Source organism: Megalobrama amblycephala, linkage group LG9 (assembly GCF_018812025.1).
Source record: "Megalobrama amblycephala isolate DHTTF-2021 linkage group LG9, ASM1881202v1, whole genome shotgun sequence".
In the NCBI taxonomy this organism is placed as follows: Eukaryota; Metazoa; Chordata; class Actinopteri; order Cypriniformes; family Xenocyprididae; genus Megalobrama; species Megalobrama amblycephala.
In genome coordinates this window covers 29998094-30017192 of record NC_063052.1, presented here as the reverse complement: position 1 = coordinate 30017192, position 19099 = coordinate 29998094, and the positions used below count along the sequence as shown (strand labels likewise).

The 19099-nt window shown below is 40.1% G+C and overlaps 4 protein-coding genes across 34 annotated transcripts in view; all 4 read left to right on the top strand.

The window, feature by feature from the left end:
- LOC125275557 (protocadherin alpha-C2-like) overlaps positions 1 to 19099 on the top strand; it is a 198744-nt gene that overhangs the window by 127180 nt on the left and 52465 nt on the right. For 3 of the 31 annotated variants that reach the window (XM_048202627.1, XM_048202619.1, XM_048202607.1), the window contains exon 1: positions 8895 to 11419. The exons of 27 other annotated variants lie outside the window; for them this stretch is intronic. In XM_048202627.1, coding sequence (XP_048058584.1) covers positions 9044 to 11419 — 2376 coding nt within the window. In that variant the 5' untranslated portion in view covers positions 8895 to 9043. Of the gene's footprint in view, positions 1 to 8894; positions 11420 to 12464; positions 15073 to 19099 lie in introns of those variants that run through there. One more of the 31 variants, XM_048202610.1, reaches the window with a different exon arrangement.
- On the top strand, positions 1386 to 4737 carry LOC125275577 (protocadherin alpha-3-like). Its single transcript, XM_048202685.1, has one exon. The coding sequence runs from the start codon at positions 1486 to 1488 to the stop codon at positions 3922 to 3924; it is 2439 nt and encodes an 812-aa protein (XP_048058642.1). The 5' UTR covers positions 1386 to 1485; the 3' UTR covers positions 3925 to 4737.
- Positions 5863 to 8355, top strand: LOC125275593 (protocadherin alpha-3-like). The gene has a single exon (XM_048202702.1). The coding sequence runs from the start codon at positions 5956 to 5958 to the stop codon at positions 8338 to 8340; it is 2385 nt and encodes a 794-aa protein (XP_048058659.1). The 5' UTR covers positions 5863 to 5955; the 3' UTR covers positions 8341 to 8355.
- On the top strand, positions 15741 to 19000 carry LOC125275594 (protocadherin alpha-3-like). The gene has a single exon (XM_048202703.1). It carries the CDS (start codon positions 16057 to 16059, stop codon positions 18439 to 18441), a length of 2385 nt encoding a protein of 794 aa, XP_048058660.1. The 5' UTR covers positions 15741 to 16056; the 3' UTR covers positions 18442 to 19000.

Here is a 19099-nt window from a genome sequence, read left to right as displayed (position 1 = left end):
AATATATTTTGTGTGGCCCGCCATGCATTATTTACAAATCATGCAGTTTCACAATGTCAACACAAGGCGGCAATACTAGATTTTAGGCAAGGGAAGCATTAACGCACCAAAAGCGGAACGAAACAGCGCTACTTGTGCGCACCGCGCGACTCGCAAGCTCACAAATGTGTTTACTTGCTGAGCGTCTCGAGACCACCAAACAGCTGGTGAGAAGTGTTCAAGTTCGGCGTAGAGGTCTCAGGTACAAGCTGCAAATCTCTCTGTGATTTAATTCAGTTTAAAGCCAGTTGAAACAGCGCGACTATCAACAACACTAACGTGCAAATCAGGAGAAACATTGAGCCGATCCAGTTAGAATACTTTTAAACCAACAATTCACCATGGATTTACTGTGGTAACACTAACTGTAACCATGGTATATTGTCAGAAATTTAAGTTAATATCTTATTTTATTTAATTTTTAATGTAGACTTGTATTAAATGCCAATAAGGCCATATTACGGACTATTTCTGTCATAAACTTGCAGTTTTGTGCATTCGTATTTATATTAAATGTATTTATAGACCAAATACCTTAAAGCCTTTCTAGATATAGAAACAATATTTTTACTTTTTACCATGTAGTTAAGTGACATGTGTGGTTTTACCTGTGGTGATCTAATTAAAGTACTTTTAATTTAAATAAGAATAGAGTTCTAACTCAGTAATAACATTTAAATTTCACCCTTTAAAAACGAGGTTAAGTTTTATAGATATAGTTTGTGTATTAAATTTGCATCTGTGTCCTATCTCAAACTACTCTACTGTCAGCTCAAGCTTTTGTCAAATCTGTTATGATTTCAAGAAACAAAACATGTAGGCCTAAAAAAATGTATATATTATATGTATATACCGGCCCCCAGATGTGTCCACGACATCGAATCTGGCCCCCTTTTAAAAAAGTTTGGACACCCCTGGTGTACAATATAAGCTAAATCTTTTAGAGTTTATTTGCTCTGTGCCAGGACCTTTTTCCTATCAATAGTTTGTGCTGTCCATGGTGCTGATAGCACTACCTATCAACTTGGATTTATTTTTATCCAGTTTACCATTTCATTATCTTTGCATTTGGTTGTTGTTGGAGTATTTATTTATTTATTTAAATGGGGGTGTCAAGTGATTCATTTAGTTTTGTTCAGCTCATGTTCAGCAGTAAAGGTTCAGACAGACTTTGTCCATTGCACTTTAAAAAAATTCAGTTCCACACTAGCTATGCACATCCACAAGGTGTCATCAGCGACCTGCGTTAAAATGATTTTTTATTCATTATTATTCTCGTAGAGACTCCTCCCTGTTTTGGGGCAGGGCGTTTGAGCTCAAGCAGTGCTTTGTTCGTGAGACGCCACAATAGAGGATTTCTGATTTGCAGCGCAGTACATGCTTTATTTTACTATGAAACAGTGCGGATGTATTTAGTTTGTCCTGTGGATTTGTTGTTGACGGATCATGGCGAATTCACTAAAGGAGCGAAATATATTATGGATATATCTGACTGTATTTTATTTGCTTCCGAGGATGTCTTCTGGGCAAATTGTGTTTTCTGTGTCGGAGGAGGCCAGTCCGGGGACTGCCGTTGGAAATATAGTCAAAGATTTAAACCTTAATTTGCAAGAACTGGAACACCGTGGATTTCAGATCGCTTCTGGACCCAACAAGAGGTATTTTGATGTAAATATGAAAACGGGAATACTTCAAATTAAAGAGAAAATAGACCGCGAGGAAATATGCGAACATAGCTTGAAATGTGCTTTAGAGTTAGAGGCCATTGTTAATTCCCCATTGAACATGTACCGATTTGAAGTAAATGTTTTGGATATAAACGACAATTATCCCACATTTCACTCCTCCTCTTTACAATTAAATGTATCTGAGGCGGCATTTATAGGGGAAAGGTTTGCATTACCAAGTGCTGATGATGCGGATGTGGGCAGTAATTCAGTAAAGAGCTACAAACTGAGTCCAAATGAACACTTTTCTCTGGATGTACAGAGCGGAGATCAGAGTGTATCTGCTGAATTAGTGCTGCAGAAAGCTTTAGATCGAGAGAAGCAGCCTGTGATCCAGCTCACACTGACCGCTGTAGACGGAGGAAAACCTCCAAGATCTGGAACAATGGAGATAATAGTTAATGTTGAAGATGTAAACGATAACATTCCTGTTTTCACAAAGTCACTTTACAAAGCGCGAATTCCAGAAAATGCTCCCATTGGAACCTCTGTTATCACAGTACATGCGAGTGATGCGGATGAAGGGATAAATGGAGAGGTGGTATATTCTTTTATAAAACATGTTAATGATAAACACATCGAATCTTTCTCAATTAATCAAGTGACTGGTGAAATTACAGTTAAAGGTAAATTAGACCACGAGTCCAACAATGCTGTTGAAATTCGTGTTCAAGCGAGAGACAAAGGCTCGACTCCAAGAGCAGCTCATTGTAAAGTTTTGGTCGAAATAATGGACGTAAACGACAATATTCCTGAAATATCTGTAACGTCTCTTGTTAATGTTGTGAAGGAAGGTTCACCAAAAGGAACAATGGTCGGTCTGATTACAGTAAAAGATGATGATTCTGAGGAAAATGGATCTGTAAAACTGAAAATAATCGATTCCCTTCCGTTTGTATTACAGAACACCTATAAAAATAAATATTCTTTAGTGGTAGATGGTCCTCTAGACAGAGAGCGCGCGTCCGAGTATAACGTGACCATCACAGCTACTGATGAAGGGACTCCGCCTCTCTCCAGCACCAGTGTCATTGCTGTACACGTTTCTGATGTGAATGACAACGCGCCGCGCTTTCCAGAGCCCGTCATTAATGTTTATGTGAAAGAGAACAGTCAGATTGGAGCTGTTATTCATACAGTTTCTGCTTTAGATCCTGACGTAGGTGATAATGCCCGGATAACATATTCTGTACTGGAAAGCTCTAAAAGCGTTCCGGTAACATCCATGATCAACATCAACTCTGACAGTGGAGATATTCACAGTTTACAGTCGTTTAACTATGAGGAGATGAAAACTTTCCAGTTTAAAGTTCAGGCCACAGACTCTGGTGTTCCTCCTCTCAGCAGTAACGTGACTGTAAATGTTTTTATCCTGGATGAGAATGACAACAGTCCCGGGATTCTCGCGCCCTATTCCGAGCTCGGTTCCGTTAACACGGAGAACATTCTGTATTCTGCTGAGGCGGGCTACTTTGTGGCCAAGATCAGGGCTGTAGATGCAGATTCTGGTTACAACGCGCTGCTGTCTTACCACATCTCTGAACCCAAAGGAAACAATCTGTTCCGAATCGGAAGCAGCAGCGGGGAGATCAGGACTAAGAGGAGAATGAGTGACAATGACCTGAAAACTCACCCGCTGGTCATTTTGGTTTGTGATAACGGAGAGCCCTCACTGTCAGCGACTGTGTCTATTGATGTTGTGGTTGTTGAAAGCGCAGGTGACGTCAAGACTCCATTCAGACACGCGCCGATAAAGGAGGAGAGTTTCTCGGATTTAAATCTGTATTTGCTGATCGCCATTGTGTGTGTGTCCGTCATCTTTTTACTGAGCCTCATCAGTTTGATAGCTGTAAAATGCCACAGGACAGACGGCAGTTTGGGCAGGTACAGCGCTCCGATGATCACCACACACCCTGACGGGAGCTGGTCTTACTCCAAATCTACTCAGCAGTATGACGTGTGTTTTAGCTCGGACACACTGAAGAGTGACGTAGTGGTTTTCCCGGCGCAATTTCCTCCTGCAGATGCAGAACTGATCAGTATTAATGGAGGAGACACTTTTACCAGAACACAAACACTTCCTAATAAAGAAAAGGTAAGAGATCCAGAATCCGTATTAAATTGCTTACTTTCACTAGGTGGCTTGTTGGGTGGTTGATTTTCATTTAAATGCACAATCATTGCTTGAAATGGGCCGGTACGGACCGATACGCAGTACCTGCACTTCTATATTTTAATCAGTAGCGTACCGTCACTTTTTCTTGTGTACCGGCACTTCTCACATGTTGCAGGTACTCTGAGCGCTCACACCGAAACATAGAATCAGAAATTAACTTTATACATCGCGCGTTTGGAGCTTTTATAAGCTGTACAAACTAAACAGGTCAATTGTCTGCGCAACATGACTGTGACTGAAGCCCAATTGTTTAATTTTGCATGAGTGGCGCACGAATCACCGTTCACCAGTGTGCTCCAAAAGTGTTATTTGTTATTTTCTATTGAGATAATAGTAAAACGCTACGGAGAAAGTCGAACATGATCGAAAACAGCCACTAAAATGACTGATGAAAAGAGGGGAAAACATCATCATGCAAACATTTTAAACTCATGACCACATTTACTAGAATTGATCACGTTCTATTGTATTTATTGTGGCAATTTTTGACTAGTTGTAGAATTTATAACAGATAATCCATTAGCAGAATAGATTTAATTAAAGAAAATGAAAGAAAAAATAGTAATGATCCTTACTGTAACAAATTCTATAGTTAAACAATCACAAGAACTATGAACTAGTAGTTAGAAAGAGCTTTAAAATATGGACCTTCTTGGATTATTGACAAAGCACTTGGTTTTCCCCAAGTGTAAAATGTTTTCTGCTAACAATGAAAGATATTAGGAAAAACCTGGCTTTCAGGTATTCCAAGAGATGATGGGAAATTTTAAGTAAAGATAGTTTGACTTCCCATGGCACTTTGTAAACAGGTGATTGTTAAATATAGGCTACTTTATGGCCGTTATGGGTAGCACTTTATTTTACAGTACGTGTACTTTCATGGTACATATATAGTAATTATGTTGTACATACAGGTAAAAGAGTGGTAACACAAGGTACTTACCCAGCATGTATGTACATGGAAACTAATAAGAAACACTGCTGAACTTTCAAATGGTACATACATGGCAATTACTTTGCACTTATAGACAAGTGTTGGTAATAACAGGCGCTTACTTATAGTGTCCATATATGGTAACTAACAGACTCATTATTGTACTTACTAATGGTATGTATATGGTAACTATGTAGTTTCCATGTACATACATGTCAGGTAAGTACCTTGTGTTACCACTCTTTTACCTGTATGTACAACATAATTACTATATATGTACCAGGAAAGTACACGTACTGTAAAATAAAGTGCTACCCAGTTATGTTATCAACTAATTTGCATGTTTAGACCATTTTGCAAAAACAAACAAATAAATAAACCTCAGGAGGGAGCATATGCCCTGGGACCCTGTTAAACGGTTCACACTTCAACCCCCCAATGTTCAAACCAAAACTACGCCCTTACAACCGAGGGAGACAACCAATCCCCCCATAACCCCGCCCTCCAACAAAGCCCCGCCCCTTTGGTGAGTACTGGCACTTTATTTTTTCCACTTCAAGCACTGTGCACAATATAAACTAAAACTTTTAGTATTTATTTGCTCTGTGTCAGGACCTTTTTCCTATCAATAGTTTGTGCTGTCCATGGTGCTGATAGCACTATCAATTTGGATTTATTTTTATCCAGTTACCATTTCATTATCTTTGCATTTGGTTGTTGGAGTATTTATTTATTTATATAATGGGGGTGTCATGTGATTCGTTTTGTTCAGCTCATGTTCAGCAGTAAAGGTTCAGACAGACTTTGTCTATTGCACTTTAAAACAATTCAGTTCCACACTAGCTATGCACATCCACAAGGTGTCATCAGCGACCTGCGTTAAAATGATTTTTTATTCATTATTATTCTCGTAGAGACTCCTCCCTGTTTTGGGGCAGGGCGTTTGAGCTCGAGCAGTGCTTTGTTCGTGAGACGCCACAATAGAGGATTTCTGATTTGCAGCGCAGTACATGCTTTATTTTACTATGAAACAGTGCGGATGTATTTAGTTTGTCCTGTGGATTTGTTGTTGACGGATCATGGCGAATTCACTAAAGGAGCGAAATATATTATGGATATATCTGACTGTATTTTATTATCTTCTGAGGATGTCTTCTGGGCAAATTGTGTTTTCTGTGTCGGAGGAGGCCAGTCCGGGGACTGCCGTTGGGAATATAGTCAAAGATTTAAACCTTAATTTGCAAGAACTGGAACACCGTGGATTTCAGATCGCTTCTGGACCCAACAAGAGGTATTTCGATGTAAATATGAAAACGGGAATACTTCAAATCAAAGAGAAAATAGACCGAGAGGAAATATGCGAACGTAGCTTGAAATGTGCTTTAGAGTTAGAGGCCATTGTTAATTCCCCATTGAACATGTACCGATTTGAAGTAAATGTCTTAGATATAAACGACAATTCTCCCACATTTCACTCCTCCTCTTTACAATTAAATGTATCTGAGGCGGCATTTATAGGGGAAAAATATACATTACCAAGTGCTGATGATGCGGATGTGGGCAGTAATTCAGTAAAGAGCTACAAACTGAGTCCAAATGAACACTTTTCTCTGGATGTACAGAGCGGAGATCAGAGTGTATCTGCTGAATTAGTGCTGCAGAAAGCTTTAGATCGAGAGAAGCAGCCTGTGATCCAGCTCACACTGACCGCTGTAGACGGAGGAAAACCTCCAAGATCTGGAACAATAAACATAATTGTTAATATCATAGATGCGAACGACAATATTCCTGTGTTTACAAAGTCTCTTTACAAAACTCGAATTCCAGAAAATGCTCCCATTGGAACCTCTGTTATCACAGTACATGCGAGTGATGCGGATGAAGGGATAAATGGAGAGGTGGTATATACTATCATAAAACATGTTAATGATAAAAACATTGAATCTTTCGCAATCAATCAAGTGACTGGTGAAATTACAGTTAAAGGTAAATTAGATCACGAGTCCAACAATGCTGTTGAAATACGTGTGCAGGCAAAAGACAGAGGTTCGCTTCCTAGAGCAGCTCATTGTAAAGTTTTGGTCGAAATAATGGACGTAAACGACAATATTCCTGAAATATCTGTAACGTCTCTTGTTAATGTTGTGAAGGAAGGTTCACCAAAAGGAACAATGGTCGGTCTGATTACAGTAAAAGATGATGATTCTGGGGAAAATGGATCTGTAAAACTGAAAATAATCGATTCTCTTCCGTTTGTATTACAGAACACCTATAAAAATAAATATTCTTTAGTAGTTGATGGTCCTCTAGACAGAGAGCGCGCGTCCGAGTATAACGTGACCATCACAGCTACTGATGAAGGGACTCCGCCTCTCTCCAGCACCAGTGTCATTGCTGTACACGTTTCTGATGTGAATGACAACGCGCCGCGCTTTCCAGAGCCCGTCATTAATGTTTATGTGAAAGAGAACAGTCAGATTGGAGCTGTTATTCATACAGTTTCTGCTTTAGATCCTGACGTAGGTGATAATGCCCGGATAACATATTCTGTACTGGAAAGCTCTAAAAGCGGCCCGGTAACATCCATGATCAACATCAACTCTGACAGTGGAGATATTCACAGTTTACAGTCGTTTAACTATGAGGAGATGAAAACGTTTGAGTTTAAAGTTCAGGCCACAGACTCTGGTGTTCCTCCTCTCAGCAGTAACGTGACTGTAAATGTTTTTATCCTGGATGAGAATGACAACAGTCCCGGGATTCTCGCGCCCTATTCCGAGCTCGGTTCCGTTAACACGGAGAACATTCCGTATTCTGCTGAGGCGGGCTACTTTGTGGCCAAGATCAGGGCTGTAGATGCAGATTCTGGTTACAACGCGCTGCTGTCTTACCACATCTCTGAACCCAAAGGAAACAATCTGTTCCGAATCGGAAGCAGCAGCGGGGAGATCAGGACTAAGAGGAGAATGAGTGACAATGACCTGAAAACTCACCCGCTGGTCATTTTGGTGTGTGATAACGGAGAGCCCTCACTGTCAGCGACTGTGTCTATTGATGTTGTGGTTGTTGAAAGCGCAGGTGACGTCAAGACTCCATTCAGACACGCGCCGATAAAGGAGGAGAGTTTCTCGGATTTAAATCTGTATTTGCTGATCGCCATTGTGTGTGTGTCTGTCATCTTTTTACTGAGCCTCATCAGTTTGATAGCTGTAAAATGCCACAGGACAGACGGCAGTTTGGGCAGGTACAGCGCCCCGATGATCACCACACACCCTGACGGGAGCTGGTCTTACTCCAAATCTACTCAGCAGTATGACGTGTGTTTTAGCTCGGACACACTGAAGAGTGACGTAGTGGTTTTCCCGGCGCAATTTCCTCCTGCAGATGCAGAACTGATCAGTATTAATGGAGGAGACACTTTTACCAGAACACAAACACTTCCTAATAAAGAAAAGGTAAGATAAGTTAATACTTAGTTTTTTTCTCTTTTTTTTTTTTTTTTTTTTTGTGGCAAATTGAGTCTTTGATGCGATTTCTCTCTTTTGCTTGAAGTTGCAAGATATTGTTTTTTCGTTTGGAGTGCACGGTTGTATTTCTGCATAGTGAGTGAACATTGCATTATTTGAGCTGTTTTATTCTTATTATGTATTTGGAGCTGTTTGTGGTACTGAACACCTCGCGTCCGAACGTCAGATGTTCTATCAAGAGAAAGCAAAATGGCATGTATAGTACAGAATTTTAAAGTACTGAAACTTAATTTTCTCTATTTTGTTTTTATCTTAGTGCGGTGTGCATTGACAAAACCTACAAACATAAAACAGTATAGTTTTGGTAGATTGTAATAATAACTTAATTTTAATGTTCAATAATATGACAAAAGTATTAATTCTGAAATGCATCTACGGCACTTTTAAAGACATTTAGTCTTTTTTCACTGAATTATCATCTACTTCGCCTCCATTTGTCCGCGCGGTGTCGTTAGAGACCGAGATTTTCTCTTACCTCGGCTGCAAAGCTCCTCCTCAGTTAAGGGAGGGTTCGGTTTATCACGTGGGGCTTTTGTTCGCGAAAGGCCACATTACCGTCTCAGTTTCTGCAGGAGCTGTGAAGAATTACGGCGTTGTGTGGTTATTACCGAATGGATGAAACGGATTTATTGAAGGAATTATGAAAATGTCAAAACAAGGATTTAAATCGTGGATGTATTTCATTGTAGCGTTTTCCATTTGGAATATTACCGATGGACAGATTGTGTATTCAATATCAGAGGAGGCTGATCCGGGAACCACAGTGGGAAATATAGCAAAGGATTTGAACCTAAATCTTCAAGAATTAGAGCTTCGTGGGTTTCAAATCGTTTCAGGCCCAAATAAGAGGTATTTCAATGTTAATTTGAAAGGTGGTGTTCTCCTCGTAAAGGAGAGAATAGACAGAGAACAGTTATGCGGAAGGAGCAGCAAATGCTCTTTGGAATTAGAAGCTATTGTTAACTCTCCCGTAAACATGTATCGACTTGAGGTGAATGTTTTAGACATAAACGATAACACTCCTACTTTTAAGTCACCAACGACAGAACTAAATATTGCGGAATCAGCTTTCCCCGGCGAGAGATTTACATTACCAAGTGCGTTAGACGCGGATGTGGGCAGTAATTCGGTGAAAAGCTACAAGCTCAGCCCGAACGAGCATTTCTCTCTGGATGTACAGAGCGGAGGAGATCAGAGTGTGTCTGCTGAATTAGTGCTGCAGAAAGCTTTAGATCGAGAAAAACAGTCTGTGATCCAGCTCACACTGACCGCTGTAGACGGAGGAAAACCTCCAAGATCAGGAACATCACAAATTATTATTAATGTGGAGGATGCGAATGATAACATCCCTGTATTTAGCAAATCTCTTTACAAAACACGAATTATGGAAAATGCGCCCCCGGGCACCTCTGTTGTCACTGTCCATGCTAGTGACGCTGATGAGGGCTTGAACGGGGAAATTATTTATTCATTTATACGCAGTGATGATGACAATATTGCTAACGCTTTCACCATTGATTCTGTCAGTGGCCTCATCTCTGTTGTGGGGAACATTGATTACGAAACAAGCAATGCCGTAGAAATCCGTGTCCAAGCAAAAGACAAAGGCCCGAAACCAAGGGCTGCTCACTGTAAAGTTTTAATCGAAATTGTTGATGTTAATGATAATGTACCTGAAATTTCAGTGACATCTCTCGCTGAAACGGTGAGAGAAGACGCTGCTGTTGGTACAATGGTGGGATTGATCACCGTTAAAGACGAAGACGGGGGGAAAAACGGTGCAGTTGTTCTTAAGATACGCGATTCTGCACCTTTTCGCATACAGAATACATATAAGAATAAATATTCTCTAGTAGTAGATGGTCCTCTAGACAGAGAGCGCGCGTCCGAATATAACGTGACCATCACAGCTACTGATGAAGGGACTCCGCCTCTCTCCAGCACCAGTGTCATTGCTGTACACGTTTCTGATGTGAATGACAACGCGCCGCGCTTTCCAGAGCCCGTCATTAATGTTTATGTGAAAGAGAACAGTCAGATTGGAGCTGTTATTCACACAGTTTCTGCTTTAGATCCTGACGTAGGTGATAATGCCCGGATAACATATTCTGTACTGGAAAGCTCTAAAAGCGGCCCGGTAACATCCATGATCAACATCAACTCTGACAGTGGAGATATTCACAGTTTACAGTCGTTTAACTATGAGGAGATGAAAACTTTCCAGTTTAAAGTTCAGGCCACAGACTCTGGTGTTCCTCCTCTCAGCAGTAACGTGACTGTAAATGTTTTTATCCTGGATGAGAATGACAACAGTCCCGGGATTCTCGCGCCCTATTCCGAGCTCGGTTCCGTTAACACGGAGAACATTCCGTATTCTGCTGAGGCGGGCTACTTTGTGGCCAAGATCAGGGCTGTAGATGCAGATTCTGGTTACAACGCGCTGCTGTCTTACCACATCTCTGAACCCAAAGGAAACAATCTGTTCCGAATCGGAAGCAGCAGCGGGGAGATCAGGACTAAGAGGAGAATGAGTGACAATGACCTGAAAACTCACCCGTTGGTCATTTTGGTGTGTGATAACGGAGAGCCCTCACTGTCAGCGACTGTGTCTATTGATGTTGTGGTTGTTGAAAGCGCAGGTGACGTCAAGACTCCATTCAGACACGCGCCGATAAAGGAGGAGAGTTTCTCGGATTTAAATCTGTATTTGCTGATCGCCATTGTGTGTGTGTCCGTCATCTTTTTACTGAGCCTCATCAGTTTGATAGCTGTAAAATGCCACAGGACAGACGGCAGTTTGGGCAGGTACAGCGCCCCGATGATCACCACACACCCTGACGGGAGCTGGTCTTACTCCAAATCTACTCAGCAGTATGACGTGTGTTTTAGCTCGGACACTCTGAAGAGTGACGTAGTGGTTTTCCCCGCGCAATTTCCTCCTGCAGATGCAGAACTGATCAGTATTAATGGAGGAGACACTTTTACCAGAACACAAACACTTCCCAATAAAGAAAAGGTAAGAAATTATCATTTAATGACGCTTAGTTGCAAAATAATTATGCCTAAGCATATGAAAGATTGGGGTTTGTACTGTTCAGAGAATTACTCTTCTTTGTGGCCTCATGTTGTTTTATAATTTCCTTTATATGCATTTGCCTGAGTAGCTAATTGTACTAATTGTATTGTTTTTTGCTGATTGTTATTTTAAGATGTAAGCTTGCGCTCTTACGGTAGGCACACTTGCTATTGTCCAAGATACTGAAGTCTATCTTATTTCCTGTTTGCATGACAGGAGGGTGTCCCTTTTTGCAGTGGTATTTTTTCAGGTTGAAATCTTTATTCGTATGGGTTTTATTTTAGTCGAATTTCATGTTTACAGCTTGATGATTTTTGTTCATATGCCTATTTTTCGTCCCTTTAAGGTTTTATATATACACAGTCAAACCAAAAATTATTCAGACATTTTTGATATTTTTGATTTAATTTAATTTTTACTAGTAGTGGGTGCAGGACACTATAGTTCATTTATGTAAATGAGGATAGCAAAATAAAGTAAACTGTGACATATTATACCCAAAAATTCTTCATACAGTGGACTACCAAAAAAATTGATAAACATTTGGAACCAAAAATTATTCAGACACTTTGACCTGACCGTGTTTTGCTTAAGTGTTATCTGACATAATTAAGATTATTTTTTTCTGTCACAGTTAACTCTGAGATCTTGTCATATTTTATTACCATTTTTTTTTTTTTTAACTGTAGTGAATAAAGTGTATTAATGAATTAAATGTTCAAGGTGTCTGAATAAATTTTGGTTGACTATATATATATATATATATATATATATATATATATATATATATATATATATATATATATAGGTTGCGTTTATTAAACGTTTTTGGAAAAAAAACCAAACAAAAATATATATAAATAATTTCAAAATAAGACGTGCCCTAATCATAATTCACTTTCTAGCTGATTTATAAAACAAGTCTCAGTTTATTATGTTTTAAAATATCTCTATAACAGCATTTAAAAAAAAATAATAATAATCCGCTCTACAGCATGCTTATATTTTATTTTATCTTTTTCCACAAGATGTCACTATGAGACTACACATTTCACCGTTTATCAGTTTTGCAAAGCTCCTCCCTGTTTGGGGAGGGTTTTGTTTCTTGCGGAGCGCTTTGTTCTCCAGTCTTCGGTCTGTGTTTGCTAGAGATTCAGTTTTGTGCTTGCCTCTGAAAATACCTTTTTGTTTTCAAACGGCTATGGTTACGGAATATAGATACAATGGTGCTACAACGACAAAGGACGTCGATCTTTCTCATTGTATTCTTTTGCATTTGGAAATTCTCTAATGGGCAGATTGTTTATTCCGTGTCGGAGGAGGCAAAACCGGGGACAAATGTCGGGAATTTAGCAAAGGACTTCAACCTGAATTTAGACGATCTGGAGCTTCGGGGATTTCGTATCGTTTCAGGTCAGAATGAGAAATATTTCGACCTAAATCGAAAGACGGGAGCACTTCATATTAAAGACAGATTAGACAGAGAGGAGCTATGCGGACGGAGCTCAAAATGTGTGTTGGAACTGGAGGCCATTGTAAATTCTCCTTTGAATATGTACCGTTTTGAAGTAAACGTTTTAGATATAAATGATAATGCACCTGCATTTGCCTCTGAGAAAAAATATCTGAATGTTTCAGAGATGGCTTTGCCAGGGGAGAGGTTTCCGATACAGAACGCGTTTGACGCGGATGTGGGCAGTAATTCTATTAAGAGCTATAAGCTGAGTCCAAATGAACACTTCTCTCTCGATGTACAGAGCGCAGGAGAGCAAAGTGTATCTGCTGAGTTAGTGCTGCAGAAAGCTTTAGATCGAGAAAAACAGGCTTTAATTCATCTCACATTGACTGCTGTAGATGGAGGAAAACCTCCAAGATCTGGAACAATGGAGATAATCGTAAATGTTGAGGATGTAAATGATAACATTCCGGTGTTTAGTAAATCCCTTTATAAAGCTCGTGTGAGTGAGAATGCGCCACATGGTACATCAGTTATAACTGTTCATGCAAGTGATTTAGATGAGGGTCTGAATGGAGAAGTAGTTTATTCTCTTCTGAATCATGACTCTAACAAAAACATAATGCCATTTGCTATAGATTCCACTTCCGGTTTGATATCTGTCCAAGGCAATATAGACTACGAAGAATATGCTGCTATTGAAATACGCGTCCAGGCAACAGATAAAGGCCCATACCCAAGACTGGCTCACTGTAAAGTTTTAATTGAAATTCTCGATATTAACGATAATGTACCTGAAATATCAGTGACATCTCTCGCTGAAACTGTAAGAGAGGACGCTGGTGCTGGTACAATGGTGGGGTTGATAACTGTTAAAGACGGGGATGCGGCTAAAAACGGTGCTGTTATTCTTAAGATACGCGATTCTGTACCATTCAAAATACAAAATACTTACAAAAATAAATATTCTCTAGTGGTAGATGGTCCTCTAGACAGAGAGCGCGCGTCCGAGTATAACGTGACCATCACAGCTACTGATGAAGGGACTCCGCCTCTCTCCAGCACCAGTGTCATTGCTGTACACGTTTCTGATGTGAATGACAACGCGCCGCGCTTTCCAGAGCCCGTCATTAATGTTTATGTGAAAGAGAACAGTCAGATTGGAGCTGTTATTCATACAGTTTCTGCTTTAGATCCTGACGTAGGTGATAATGCCCGGATAACATATTCTGTACTGGAAAGCTCTAAAAGCGGCCCGGTAACATCCATGATCAACATCAACTCTGACAGTGGAGATATTCACAGTTTACAGTCGTTTAACTATGAGGAGATGAAAACTTTCCAGTTTAAAGTTCAGGCCACAGACTCTGGTGTTCCTCCTCTCAGCAGTAACGTGACTGTAAATGTTTTTATCCTGGATGAGAATGACAACAGTCCCGGGATTCTCGCGCCCTATTCCGAGCTCGGTTCCGTTAACACGGAGAACATTCCGTATTCTGCTGAGGCGGGCTACTTTGTGGCCAAGATCAGGGCTGTAGATGCAGATTCTGGTTACAACGCGCTGCTGTCTTACCACATCTCTGAACCCAAAGGAAACAATCTGTTCCGAATCGGAAGCAGCAGCGGGGAGATCAGGACTAAGAGGAGAATGAGTGACAATGACCTGAAAACTCACCCGTTGGTCATTTTGGTGTGTGATAACGGAGAGCCCTCACTGTCAGCGACTGTGTCTATTGATGTTGTGGTTGTTGAAAGCGCAGGTGACGTCAAGACTCCATTCAGACACGCGCCGATAAAGGAGGAGAGTTTCTCGGATTTAAATCTGTATTTGCTGATCGCCATTGTGTGTGTGTCCGTCATCTTTTTACTGAGCCTCATCAGTTTGATAGCTGTAAAATGCCACAGGACAGATGGCAGTTTGGGCAGGTACAGCGCCCCGATGATCACCACACACCCTGACGGGAGCTGGTCTTACTCCAAATCTACTCAGCAGTATGACGTGTGTTTTAGCTCGGACACGCTGAAGAGTGACGTAGTGGTTTTCCCGGCGCAATTTCCGCCTGCAGATGCAGAACTGATCAGTATTAATGGAGGAGACACTTTTACCAGAACACAAACACTTCCTAATAAAGAAAAGGTAAGATAAGTTAATATATATTTTGTTATATTGTTGAATTAAGTCTTTGCTCCGATTTCGAGCGATAGCGTTGACGCATCCAACTGGTATCCTCTCTGTTTTCTTGATTATTTAGTTGTTTTTTTTTTTTGTTTTTTTTTTGAGTGCACATGAAAAGATACTCGTGTTTTGTTCATTAATTCTATAGTGGACAAGCGTTGTTCTACATGGTTTATTGTTAGGCGGAAATTGGAGCTGTTCGTGGTGCTGAACACCGCCGGTCCGAACGTCAAAGATAGCAGATATTTGTCAGACATGAAACGTCTCACGTTTCTTGGAATGATAACATTTATATTGCGTAATACAGGTTGTAGAAAAAAGAATATTTTCTTTTGTCACGAGGTGACATTTACCAAAACACACATGCTGCTGCTTAATAGTGTTAATGGTTTACATCGCAAACTTACTCTGTTTACACGCGTTTCACCTCCAAACAATTTTTCCATCTATGTTCTGAAAGTCAAAATATCTTTGTGGTATTTAAGTAATATATTAATTGACATTTTAAATCATTTGTTTATTTACCATACAATTTAAACAGTTTGAAACAATTTTATATAGGCTAGAAATACTTTATCCTGGCTGATTAGTTATAGAAGCAATGATAGAATTACACTTTCTTTCTTTCTTTCTTTCTTTCTTTCTTTCTTTCTTTCTTTGTTGGATATTTTGTGATTACTTAAAACAAAGAATATCTTGCTTTTGATTTCTTGATGCAATGGTTAAAATTGTCCGCGCGATGTCAGTATCTGACTGTTGTGTGAGCTTTCATGACATGGCGAGGCTCCTCCTTATTTTCCCTTTTCCGTTCTTCCTGCATCAGGGCTTTGTTAGTCGTTCGCCATTGTCCTCGGATACAGTCCGCTCGTGGATTTAGCACAAAACGTTTTACAGACATGCGGGAGGATTTCAATGATTCAACTTGCACGGCAGTGATTTTGTAAAATGGCATTAACAGAGGGACGTGTTTTCAAATCGTGGATATTTTTCAGTGTCTTTCTTCGCTTTGGGATTTTTACAGATGGGCAGATTGTGTATTCCATATCGGAGGAGGCAAACCCAGGCACGACAGTTGGAAATTTAGCTAAGGATTTTAACTTGAATTTACAGGACATTGAAAGGCGTGGATTTCAAATTGTGTCGGAGACCAACGGAAGGTATTTCGATTTGAATTTAAAGACTGGTGTTCTTCATGTTAAGGAGAGAATAGACCGAGAGGAGCTATGCGAACACAATGTGAAGTGTTCTTTACCTCTAGAAGCAATTGTTAATTCGCCTTTGAATATATACAGATTTGAGATAAATGTACAAGATATTAATGATAATCCACCAATATTTCGTTCCTCAAAGAGAACAATAAATATTACGGAGTTAGCTATTCCAGGGGAACAGTTCGCGCTACCAACCGCGTTTGACGCAGATGTGGGCAGTAATTCAGTAAAGAGCTACAAGCTGAGTCCAAATGAACACTTTTCTCTGGATGTACAAAGCGGAGACCAGAGGGTTTCTGCTGAATTAGTGCTGCAGAAAGCTTTAGATCGAGAAAAACAGTCTGTTATCCAGCTCACACTGACCGCTGTAGACGGAGGAAAACCTCCAAGATCAGGAACAATGCAGATATTAGTAAATGTTGAAGATGTGAACGATAACATTCCTGTTTTCAGTAAAACGTTGTATAAAGCTCGCGTAAATGAAAACGCGCCGCCTGGAACTTCCATTATTACAGTTCAGGCCAGCGACCCAGATGAGGGCGTGAATGGACAGATTGTTTACGCTTTAGTGAACAACGATAATGATGAAAACGTCGATTCATTTTCAATAAATCCAGAAACTGGCGAGATTACGGTGAAAGGTGATGTAGATTATGAAAGCAAAAATGCTGTGGAGCTCCGCGTGCAGGCGAAAGATAAAGGGCATAAACCAAGAGCGGCTTTTTGTAAAGTGTTACTGGAAATTGTAGATATTAACGATAATGTTCCAAAAATCTCTGTTACATCGTTGGTTAATACTGTAAAAGAAGATGCTCCGATTGACACGATGGTTGGAATGATAACTGTAACTGATAATGATGCTGGTAAAAACGGACAGGTAACCTTAAAGATTCAGGGCTCTGTTCCTTTTAAAGTTCAGAACTCGTATAAGAATTATTATACTTTAGTAGTAGATGGTCCTCTAGACAGAGAGCGCGCGTCCGAGTATAACGTGACCATCACAGCTACTGATGAAGGGACTCCGCCTCTCTCCAGCACCAGTGTCATTGCTGTACACGTTTCTGATGTGAATGACAACGCGCCGCGCTTTCCAGAGCCCGTCATTAATGTTTATGTGAAAGAGAACAGTCAGATTGGAGCTGTTATTCATACAGTTTCTGCTTTAGATCCTGACGTAGGTGATAATGCCCGGATAACATATTCTGTACTGGAAAGCTCTAAAAGCGGCCCGGTAACATCCATGATCAACATCAACTCTGACAGTGGAGATATTCACAGTTTACAGTCGTTTAACTATGAGGAGATGAAAACGTTTGAGTTTAAAGTTCAGGCCACAGACTCTGGTGTTCCTCCTCTCAGCAGTAACGTGACTGTAAATGTTTTTATCCTGGATGAGAATGACAACAGTCCCGGGATTCTCGCGCCCTATTCCGAGCTCGGTTCCGTTAACACGGAGAACATTCCGTATTCTGCTGAGGCGGGCTACTTTGTGGCCAAGATCAGGGCTGTCGATGCAGATTCTGGTTACAACGCGCTGCTGTCTTACCACATCTCTGAACCCAAAGGAAACAATCTGTTCCGAATCGGAAGCAGCAGCGGAGAGATCAGGACTAAGAGGAGAATGAGTGACAATGACCTGAAAACTCACCCGCTGGTCATTTTGGTGTGTGATAACGGAGAGCCCTCACTGTCAGCGACTGTGTCTATTGATGTTGTGGTTGTTGAAAGCGCAGGTGACATCAAGACTCCATTCAGACACGCGCCGATAAAGGAGGAGAGTTTCTCGGATTTAAATCTGTATTTGCTGATCGCCATTGTGTGTGTGTCCGTCATCTTTTTACTGAGCCTCATCAGTTTGATAGCTGTAAAATGCCACAGGACAGACGGCAGTTTGGGCAGGTACAGCGCCCCGATGATCACCACACACCCTGACGGGAGCTGGTCTTACTCCAAATCTACTCAGCAGTATGACGTGTGTTTTAGCTCGGACACTCTGAAGAGTGACGTAGTGGTTTTCCCTGCGCAATTTCCGCCTGCAGATGCAGAACTGATCAGTATTAATGGAGGAGACACTTTTACCAGAACACAAACACTCCCTAATAAAGAAAAGGTAAGTTAAGACAAGTTAATACCCCCCACCCCGGTGAATTAAGTCTTTGCTCCGATTTCGAGCTTCGTATCTGGCATCCTTTCTGTTGTCTTGATTATTTAGGTATAAATAAAAATATTTGTATTTTTTGTTTAAAGTGCACCTGAAACTTGATACTTGTGTTCTGTTTTTTAATTGCATAATGGACAAGCGTTGTTCTACCTGGTTTATTGTTAAATTTAAATTGGAGCTGTTCCTGGTGCTGAACACCATCCGTCACAAACGTCAATATAGCAGATATTTGTCACGGCGTATCAGACATGAAACGTCTCATGTTTCTTGGAATGATAACATTTATATTGCGCAATACAGGTAATAAGAAAAATAATAATAATTGGCACAAGGTGACACATTTACCAAAAACATAATGAAAAATGTTTGCATCGCAAACTTTGTTTACACGAGTTTTATCTTCAAAGTTTTTTTTTTTATATCTATGTTCTGAAAGTTAAAGTATTTTAGTGGATCTTCGTGGTGTTTATGTAATATTTTAATTTACATTTTAATTAATTCGTTTATTTGTCATACAGTTGAGACCGTAAATTGAAACCATTATATATATATATATATATATATATATATATATATATATATATATATATATATATATAATTGGTTGATTATTTAT